General features: G+C 47.8%; 1 protein-coding gene across 1 annotated transcript in view; it reads right to left on the bottom strand.

Moving 5' to 3' along the window:
* Positions 1 to 10970, bottom strand: part of DHX32 (DEAH (Asp-Glu-Ala-His) box polypeptide 32) — a 31283-nt gene that overhangs the window by 19403 nt on the left and 910 nt on the right. The window contains exon 2 of the mRNA XM_006879867.1: positions 2285 to 2478. Within this exon, the coding sequence (XP_006879929.1) occupies positions 2285 to 2478 (194 nt within the window). The remainder of the gene's footprint in view (positions 1 to 2284; positions 2479 to 10970) is intronic.

Raw genomic sequence — 10970 nt, 5'->3', positions numbered from 1 at the left:
GCCTCCCAGCATCATCACTGCCATCACAGCATCACCACCGCCTCCCAACATCACCACCGACATCACAGCATCACCACCATCTCCCAACATCACCACCGCCTCCCAGCATCACCACCGCCTCCCAGCATCACCGCCGCCTCCCAGCATCACCGCCACCTCCCAGCATCACCACCACCTCCCAGCATCACCGCCACCTCCCAGCATCACCACTGTCTCTCAGCATCACCGCCACCTCCCAGCATCACCAGCTCCTTGCTTCGCAAACATCATCAGGCCACAGATGACATTAAGGTGACAAAATTAACAGACCCTCAGTGCAGAAAAACAGAAATAAGATTTTGTGTAGTGTTGTCTAGGCTCACAGACTCCCCCTGAAGGCCATTCTTGAACTCCAAGCTGGAGAACTCTGTCCCGGACTTTACTATGAATTTTAACAAGAATAGCATTTAACGTTTGCCTTGAAAAAGTGGTATCACAAAGACCCCTGCTGGTCAGGACTTCTCCCTTATCAGCAGAGGTGTTGGTAGGCAAAGCACACCCCATCCAGGTGAAGCTACTTAGATCCTGGCACGTGAGCACCCCGGCCACCAGGTTTCTCTTCTGTGTGTGTTTACATACATACATGTAAAAAGTATCATGTATTTTCACAGACCACATGTCCACTTTATTCTAAAGCAAAAATGAGAAGGGCAGGGAAGGAAGAAGAACAGAAACAGTGAGCAAGTCGGCACATGCTGAAAACACAGCCAACACCACTACGAGACTTGTGTAGAAATTATTGAATGGAGACCCATTTTGCTGTGTAAACTTCCATCAAACACTCAAGATGATACCAAAAGAAAAAGGATCGCTCTCCCAGATCAGGCTCACAGTCTAACTGACGCTTGGTGGGGACTGTTGGCCCCTTAGGGAGGTGACATGGTCCCGATGTGTCAGCAAGTGTGGAATGTGGCACACACACTAACTGACCAAACAGCTGACAGGCAGCCACGTGTTAAAGAGCAACGTACTGACTGCCCAGCCCTGCTCCCGGGGTGGTGGTGAGACGTGGGCTGTGTTCAGAGCCATGTTCACCGGTGACGTGTGATGGAATTTTCCAGGAATGTGCCCTGTGGTCCTGTATTGGGAGAGGTCTCTGGTCTCTTCTGGACTTTGCCCACATCCTTCCTCTCTCTGCCAATTGCTCCTGTCTTTCCTACAGGCCATCCCAGCTGTGAGCACGCCATCTGCCAAGTCCTGTGAGCGCTCCAGGGAATCACCGACCTCGGAGGTGGTCGTGGGGGCCCCATACAGCCCTCAACTACCCTTTCAAGGAACAGAGATAATGAAGTGTACAAACATTCCTGAGGCTCCTAGCAGGTGCCTGGCTTCATGCTGATGCACACGTGTTCCTAGCTAATCCTCAGACTAACTCTTCAAGGTAGACGTCACATCCTGGTTCTGGAGTTAATGCATCTGATGCGACAAATCATGAACAGTCAATCTCTGGCTTCCATGTGCTCAATAAAGCCTCATTCCCACTGAACTGAGTTTGGATTACATTTCTCCAAGACTTATCAGGCCAGTAATCTGAGTAACTTCCTGGAAAACTCATACAAGATAAAGTGGCCAAAAGGTCGGCATACTATTCCAAGCTCGCTCAACAGACTAGACGTTGTTCCTGTTGCTCTGTGCTGTCAAGTCAAGCAGGACTCACAGTGACCCGATGAACAACAGATCTGAACTCTGTCCGACATCCTGTGCCGTCATCACAATCTCTAACACACTCAAGCCCACTGCTGCAGTCACTGTGTCAATCTATCTCATTGACGGTCTCCTCTCTTGCTGTCCCCCCACCTCTCCAAGCATGATGTCCCTCTCCTAGGAACGACCTCGCCTAGCAACGTGTCTGAAAAATGTAAGACGAAGCTTCATCATCTCTGTCTCCCAGGGGCACCCCAACTGCAAGCTCTCCAAGATATCTGTTCCGCTGGCAGTCCATGGAACACTCCCCCCCTTCTCCAACACTCCAGTTCAAAGGCATCGATTCAATAGATAATAATGTGTAAACATAACTTTTCTAGGGAAGTAAAGGAAAAAGTGTGTGACGTGCTTAACTGTAATTTCTGCTTTCCTGGGCGGCAGGCGATCCACTTCACTGTAATTTCTGCTTTACTGGGCGGTGGGAGGATTGCCCAGCTCGTCCACCACGGGTCCTGACACACACAGTCTAGTACAGCACCTCTAGAACTGTGCAAAGCAAGCTAAGCGTCGTCGGAGAAAGTAGCTGAGCCCAGAAACTGACCTCAGGATGGTCTCACTGGTGCAGCAGTTCTCAAAGGGGATCACGTAACCGACTTCATGGCCGATGTTGACGTCCATTTCGTCGGCCACCCGGAGGGCCAGCTGGACGGCAGTCTGCTTGTGGACCTGGGTGCATATCACACCCCCGTGCTGGTAGTGGATGGAGAGGCAGTACTCAGCACACCACTGAGGGACCTGGAAGAGGGCAAAGCCGGACAGCATCAGCTCCTGTGAGACCACCAAGGCCATGGACAATATGCATAAAGACCCAGACCAAACCCGGTGCCAGAGGGTCAATGCCAACGTGCTGACCCGCTAGAGCAGAGCAGAGCTGCCTCGGAGGGTTTCAGAGGAGTCCTGGAAGTGAGTGGACCGCAATGGCTGGCTGGCTGGCTGAGAAGTTGATGGTTCAAAGACCCCGGCACTTCCCAGTGGAAAGATGAGACAGGCTACTCTGTAGGGGTTTAAAGCCTCAGAAACCCTACGGGGCAGCTCTAGTCCGTCCTAGAGGGTCGCTAGGAGTCAATGGACTGAGTGACAGTGGTTTTTGTGAATTGCTACATCTTCTTCCCACCAAGTAGCTTGTGGGTTTGAACTGCCTACACTTTGGTTAATAGCTGAGAAGTTAACTGCAGCCCGGCCAGGGCTTCATACGCTCTCTACAGTAGGGCTTACTGGGTACATGAGATTTTCCTTTCTGTGGTTATCTACCAATGGCTGTGCTGTTTCTCATTTAGTAAAACTCTGAACAAACGTCTTATGCATGCCCAGAAATCAGCAAACTTAGAGGCCTAAGGGTAGTTAATGGGAACTACAGAAAGTGGACCCCAGAAGAGAGACAGATCACCAGCTGAAAGGGCTGCAGGCCTGGCTCTGGGAGCGTGTCACCTGAGGCCTGTGTCTTAAAGTACTAAGGCCCACGATCTAGATTATTCTTTTATTTGTGGTCAGAAAGCCCTATCCCATACATGGTGTATGATTAACAACTATTTTATTTTAAGTAATACAAACAGTATTGAGTTTCAAGACAGTGAATCAAAATCGAATTACTTACATTTAAAATGTAAATGATCAGGGGAAAAAGTATTCAAAAATGTGCTTAATGATTCTTTAGTTTTTAACATAAAAAAAAAATTCTTAAAATAATGCAATCTATCATCCCAATGCAATTAAAGATAAGCACAGTGAAGTAAATAGCCAACTCATCTAGGTTTGGGAGAAGCCAATACCAGGTTGCCTTTGAGTTATCTATTTTTAAATCCTTAATTCTGAAATATATTATGGATTAATTGATCTGTATCAAGTTCATTTACACCAGAATTATTACAGTAGAAACTTGTAGATTCACTGGAGTGCTTCAATTGTAAGGCACAGCCGATGAAGCCTAACCTCTCAATAAATATTTTTGAAATAAATCTTCACAAGAGTGCTTCCCATATGGATTCAAGGTATTTGAAAATTTTCACCTTTTTTATGTTTTCAGCTAGACCACATCATGGAATTTTTTTATCCTCACTGTAACTTGAGAGACGTAAATTACCAGAAATCAGAAGTAACTCTGAAAGGCGAGGAAGTTGGTAAGGAACGGCGAAGCCCCGGTGAGCGGGCATGCAAGCTGACTGCGACCACGTTAACACAGTGTCTGGGCACACAGCAGTAACTGGAACTCTGCCCTGAAGAGCTGAGAGACCAGAGGAGGCTGGCAAACCCAAGACGGCGAGACAGGAGTTTTATTTACTGGGTTAGGTGCTGGGGCAACGCCCTGGGTGGTGGCAGCACCACACTGAGTCTCTGCGTACCCAGGAGGCTCTGATGAGCAAAAGCAGCCCAAGACAAGAGTCCTGGACCTCCGCCCTAGCAGGGGTGGCGGCCAGTGACTTAGTAAGTGGAAGGGAGTTAGCAGCAAACACGTGAATAGCCACAGCTGGCCTTGCAAAAATCCCTGTTCTCCTGCACGTAAGATCCCAGCCCTGTCAACAGGATGACCATTAACTAGTAATTCTTTATTCATCATCTACTTTGTGCTAGGTTAGATTTAAGACACTTGGAGGCCAGAGGAGACAGACATACGGGGGGCCCTAAGCCAGGCCAGCTTGTCACTCATGTGATACTCGTCAGTCACAGCTCCTCTAAGTTCATTTCCCCTGACATGAATCAAGGCACCAGATGTGGGTTAACCTTCAAGTCTAACCTCATGTGCTGTTTCCTTTGCCTCAAGGCCTGCAGAACTCTCCCAGGATATCTCTGACATGGAACACATCACATTTTCCGTGTCTACCTGTCTGTTTCCAGCACCCAACTCAGCCCCATTAGACTACACTGAGAAAGCAGATCCCCACCCGTTCTGACCACCAAAGCTTCACAGAACCCAAGACACACTCATTGGACGAAGACTTTAGTTCCTTATATTTTCCAGAAGTATTTTTGTGTTTTTAAATTTTTATTTTATTATTTTTTGTGTGTGTGTGTACCGTCAAATCAGATCTGACTGGTAGAGGAGGAAATTGCCCCTCCTTCTCCAGCAGAGCATCTGGTGGATTCGAACCACATACCTCTGGGATTGCAGTGCTCCAGAAATATTTTTAAATTCTAAGATTCTCTATAATCTGTGTGCACCACCTCCCCATTCACCAGCTACTTACTTGTCCACGGTCACTACGTATGGGTGGCAATTGGCCCTCAAAGATTCTAGGGCAGGCACTAATTTTTCATTACTCCTCCTAGCACGAGTGTCTAGCTTACGGGCAATGCCATGGTGGCAGCAGAGTGGTGGCAAAGGACGCTGACCATGTCCACTGTAGAACACCAGGATATGGTGTCTGGACTTGGTTCTTAAGTCTAGGATAGCTTCTCAGAAACTCTAGAATTCTACCTGCCTAATGACTGTAGGCTGTTCTCAATTTTCTTGTTTCATTTGTGACTGCATTTCATTGCCTTCCATCTCCCCATTTAAGAAATTATGCAGGATTGTTGTTATGTGGCACTGAGACGCCTGTGACTCATGATAACCGCGATGTACAATAGCTCTGAAGCCTGCCCTGTCCTGAGCCAGTCTTACTGACTCTGACACACCTACCCTCATTACCCCAGTTACTGTGTCAATCCATCTCTTCCAGGGTCTTTCTCTCCTGTGCTATCCCTTCACTCTTCCAAGCATGATGTCTTTCAAAGTATGTGATATGGAGCTTCAAAATCCTAGCCTTCAAGGAGAAACTTGGTTTCACTCTCTCCAAGACAGACCTATTTGTTTACTTGGTGGTCTGTGGTATGTTCAATACTCTTCTCCAGCACCACAACTCAAGGGCATCAATTCCTCTTCCGTCATCCTTAGTCACTGTCCAGCTCTCTCACGCCTAGCAAGTAACTGTCAAGACCACACCCTGGATCAGGCACATCTTAGTCCCTAGACTGACGTCATTACTCTTCAGCACTTTGGAGAGGTCCCGACAGCAGATTTTCCCAACACAATTCATCTTTTCTGTTTTCTGACTGCTGGTGCCAAGAGTATTGCCTGTGGAGAGTTGAACAAGCTGAAATTGTTAACAACCTCAATCTCTTCTCCATGTATGATGGCGTTGTCAATTGGTGATATTATTGTTATATCAGTGCTAGAAAACTGAGTAGGAGTGTCAGAGTCAGTGAGACTGGCTCAGGACAGGGCAGGCTTCAGAGATGCTGTTGTACATAAGGTTGCTATGAGTCATAGGTGACTCAAAGGCACATAACAACAACCATCTTTCATTGGATTTGGTTACCTATGCAGGATGGTTGTTGCTGTTGTGTACCATAGACTCAGAAGCAACCCAGAGCTGACCCTCCAGTGGGTTTTCAGAGGCGGTTAATCACACAGGAGGAGACTGCCCATCTTTCTCCCATGGAGCAGCTGATGGCCTCGGACCACATGTCTTTGGGATTGCAGTACAGCTTCTTGCCACTAGGCCACCAGAGCTCCTAGTACTGACAGAACAATAATACCTCAAGTGGGTGGTTTTAACAAGCAGAGATTTATTTCCTCCCACTTTGGGGGGCTGTGACTTGACTGCAAGTGTTGTATCTCATCTTAAGCCTCTCAGAGGTGATTGGCTGGGCAGGTCCTTGGGATGATTACATCATCACAGGGTTCAGGTCACGGTGACAACGTGCATCCCTTGACTTCTCATTTCTTATTTGAAAGGGAAGTGTTGGACGTAAGCAAACCTGCTGCAAAAGAGAGCCGGTAAGAGGAGCTGCCTGAGTAACCAAAATCAGGTCTAATCAGGGCGTTAGCTACTCCAGGTTGTAACTGGAGCCCTAGAACTTGTACAAGTGCAGAAAACAAAGCAAAGTGTTCCTCTCCTGGGGGAGGTGAAACTGGATTCTGGGGGACCTGGGGCTACAAGGTCAATGAGCAGCTAGATCACGAACAATAGCTCTGTGATGATGGCAGCCCTGGCACCAGGTGTGTCCGCCCCCGCACCACAGTCACTCGGTAAGAGGACCGCCACGTGCAGCCACAGCGGTGGAGGGCACGCTGACTCTTCCATGTGCAGTGACTGCCTGTCAGACCTCTTCCAACACACGATTACGTATGAAGGAGAACGTTCCACGTGAGACAACATGCTCCTGAAAAGCCAGCTGTCATCAATGCTGACTCACGGCTTACGGCGGCCCCGTAAGTGTCACAGGGGAACTGTGACCCGGAGGAGTTTCTGGAAGCAAAGCTCTGGAACTTTCTTCCACAGAGCCCCTGGGTGGATTTGAACCACCAACTTTTCTGTTAACAGTCAAGTGTGCTACTCATGACACTGAGTGAATGCAGACTTTACCAGCAGGGCCCTTGTGGCCTAGGGGTAAGGAGTTGAGCTGCCAACCCAAAAGCACATGGTTTGAATCCACCAGCTACTCCATGGGGGGAAGATGGGCAGTTTGTGCGACTTAGGGCTTCTGAAGATGCACCGACGAGTTAGCCATGAGTTACTGTGACTTAACAGCACACAACAACGACCACATCAGAAAACAGCAGGCAGCCTCTCAGCTGATAGAACTCTCAGTTGGTAGAACTGTTCTGTGCAGCTTCTCTGAGTAAGTTTAATCTTAGCCATTGTCATGTGTGCCACTGAGCTGATTCTGACTCAGCACAACCTCACCGGCTATGCTCTCCACAGAGCGCACCACCTGGCCTTTCTCCCTCAGAGCTGGGACCTTCTATGGAGCACGTAACCTGGCCTTTCTCCCACGCAGCTATGACCTCTATGGAGTGCATCACTTGGCCTGTTTCCCATGGATCCATTGGCAGGTTTGAACGTATAACCACTGCACCACCAGGGTGCCTTATCAACGCTTTGTGCTTATTCATCTCACACACAGGTCCATCCGTTTAATGGGAGAGTTTCGTTAGGACAAAAGTTAGAGAAGGAGAAGCAACTAAAGAAGGTGGTTCTGAAAGTATCTCTTGCAGGTTTTTCCATAAATCTACCAAAAAAAAGACATACTATGGACCAGCTCTGTAAACAAGGGGCCTTTCCCGAGCAGTCACCAGGGAGCCTTCCCACTGTGTGCAGCACCAGAGAGAGAAGGGGTTTAGGATCCAGGAGAACCGTTGCGCGTCTGTTCTGGAAGGTGCAGCTCTTAAGACAAGCTTTTCTCTGAAAAGTTTAAATCTCAAAAGAACAAGAAGGCAGCTTTGGGAAGTCTTTAAAAAGTAACCATCGGGCGGGGGTGGGGGGTGGGGGTGGAAATAACCAGGCTGTTTATAGAATTAATAAAATCAGGAATGCCTCTACTCTTTTGATCCATTTAGCACAGAACCCCTCCTCCCATTATCTGAAAACAATTCTGATTTCTCTTGCAGCAAAGCACACACTGCTTTCCTACCTAAGAGAAAACAAGTAGGGTGTTAGAATGTTCCAGCCATCAAAGGCCGTGAGTGACATCACCGCTAACGTAACATCAAATGCTAGGTAACATAAGGGGGCAACTCTTTTAGAGATCACATGCAAAGAATAACTATTTACATTTTGTGTTGTTTTTTTATAGTACTATAAACTGCTGTGTGAACAGGCAATGTCAAAACTCTGCTTTTAGGATAATAAACACCGAATGGTAAGACAGCCTGACTCCTCACAGCCGGAAGAACACGGAAATATGGGCATGGTGAAGGGTAGAGAGACCTGTGGTGTCGAATTGGAAATGTATAAAGTCTTAGTTTTGAAGACGGGAGTATGTAGAGAAGTAGGAAAAAATATTCACACAGAGAGAAGTAGAGAAAGGGAGAGCCAACCAGAAAGAGAGGCACAGAAACCGAAAGGGGGAAAGCAGGTGACAGACAGATGCGTGTGCACAGCATTTATTTCCGTGCTCCATTCGCTGACAGGACCTACAGTGCTGCACACAGTGGCCATGGTTACACCTACCAGATCTTGGTTTCCAAAGACAGTTCTCCTCTAGAAGGAACCAGGACTGTGGGAGAAAGTGAGTGTTTCCAGGACTGAACAAGGAGTGTGAGCTGGTGACGGGGAGTGTGAATCGTTGATCGGGAGTGTAAGCCCATCACAGGTCACTGTGTCAGAGGGCAAAGTGCTCAGACCCTGGAGCCCGGCCTTCCTTAAACACGACATACAGAAGTCATCGTGATGGGGTTTCCACAGACACACTGAGGACCATTAAAGAGGGGGGGAAAAAATCAACCACCACAAAAAAATCCCAACAAACTTAAAAAACAAACCAATGGGCTTAATGATTAGGTCAACACTGCACAGCATGATGTATAGATTCAACTCAATCTTGATCATAATTCTACCAGTCTCCTTTGCATAAATGGGAAAGCCAATTCTCAACTTTACACGCAATGGAAAGAGATCTTGAACAGCTAAAACAATGTTAAACTAGGAGAACAAAGTTGGAGGACTCCTATTTCCTGTTTTTAAAACAGTATAGAAACAGGAATCTACACCACCTGGTCCTGGCATCACAACAGACGCACAGACCAACAACGTAGAATTAACGAGTCCAGAGATAATAAACTCACATATCTATAGTTAGCCGACTTTTGGCAAAGGCTCTAAATCCATTTACTGGAGCAAGAAGAGGTTCCTCAATAGATACCCACTGACGTTAAGTTGATTCTGACTCAAAGCACTGAGTTTGTGCATCTGTAAATTTGTGGAGATAGACTGTCCATTCTCCCCTGATGACCAGTGGTGGGTCCTAACGGCTGTCCATTCTCCCATGATGATCAGTGGTGGGTCCTAACGGCTGTCCATTCTCCTGTGATGACCAGTGGTGGGTCCTAACGGCTGTCCATTCTCCCCTGATGACCAGTGGTGGGTCCTAACGGCTGTCCATTCTTCCCTGATGACCAGTGGTGGGTCCTAACGGCTGTCCATTCTTCCCTGATGACCAGTGGTGGGTCCTAATGGCTGTCCATTCTCCCCTGACGACCAGTGGTGGGTCCTAACGACTGTCCATTCTCCTGTGATGACCAGTTGGTGGGTCCTAACAGCTGTCCATTCTCCTGTGATGACCAGTGGTGGGTCCTAATGGCTGTCCATTCTCCTGTGATGACCAGTTGGTGGGTCCTAACGACTGTCCATTCTCCCCTGATGACCAGTGGTGGGTCCTAACGGCTGACCTACTGGCTGGCAGTGCAAACGTGACACAGTCATCAAGGCTCCTTCTTTCATAAATTTCTACATTCTCATTGCTGTCAGGTCGGAACTGATTCAGAGCTGCCCTTCCAGGGGGTTCGTGAGGCTATAAACTGCATGGGGCGGGGGGGACACTGTCCATCTGTCTTCTGTGGAGCCACTGGTGGATTCACACCTTCAGTGACGCATGACACCTGTGCCATCAGCACGACTCCTGACAGACGACTGCTCCAGAGCTCCCTCTTCAACAAACGGGGAAATGAACTCTAACACGCAGAAAATGAAACAGGGTCTGTGCCTCACATTACACCCCAGGGCAAATGAAAAATGGAGTCAGGACTTACACATGCACATTAAAACCACACAACTCTTAGAAGAACAAGCTAGGGTGACATCAGGCCCACTTCCAAGAACGGATTACCTAATAAAACTACAAAAGAACTAAAAGGGACTGCATACAAATTAACCCACGTCATTTATCAAAACACTTTACTAAAAAAAGTGAAGGCAAGCTACTTTTCTTTTCCAGAGACAAGAATATCTTTAGAAACCATATCCATAGACCCAACAGGAAGTTAATAATCAAAATTATACAACACTTTGACAACAGAGAGACAATCATTAAATCAGCAAAGGACCTGAATAGACATTTAACTGAAAAGAACACTCCAATGGTCCCAAACTCATGAAGGGACACTCAGCAACATGGGCCATCAGACGCAAACCAAAACCATAAAAAATTCCTAGAAAATCAGAAAATAAGCAGTGCCGGCACAGATATGGGGCAAAGGCACTGCCCAGCTAACCACTGAAAACGTGGGGCGTCAAAGCCTTGCACACTGCTCTTCACGGCAGCACCCACACCAGTGACCTACGCTCAGCTGCGGAGGCGCAGGTGGACGGACTGCCATCCCGTGGAACAGGGCTCACCCAGGAGGGTAGGGGGTCTGCAGACGGGCCGGAAGGATACAAGTGATACATGGTCTCGCTTGTGCAACAAGTCAACACTGGGCAAATGTATAGAGGCCAATGTTTACTAGCGGCTTCCAGGGGCAAAAACCA

Source organism: Elephantulus edwardii, unplaced genomic scaffold, assembly GCF_000299155.1.
Source record: "Elephantulus edwardii isolate Elephantulus edwardi_28Jun2011 unplaced genomic scaffold, EleEdw1.0 scaffold00006, whole genome shotgun sequence".
Classification (NCBI taxonomy): Eukaryota; Metazoa; Chordata; class Mammalia; order Macroscelidea; family Macroscelididae; genus Elephantulus; species Elephantulus edwardii.
Note: the sequence above shows the minus strand (reverse complement) of the source record. Positions and strands in the feature narration are given on the sequence as shown.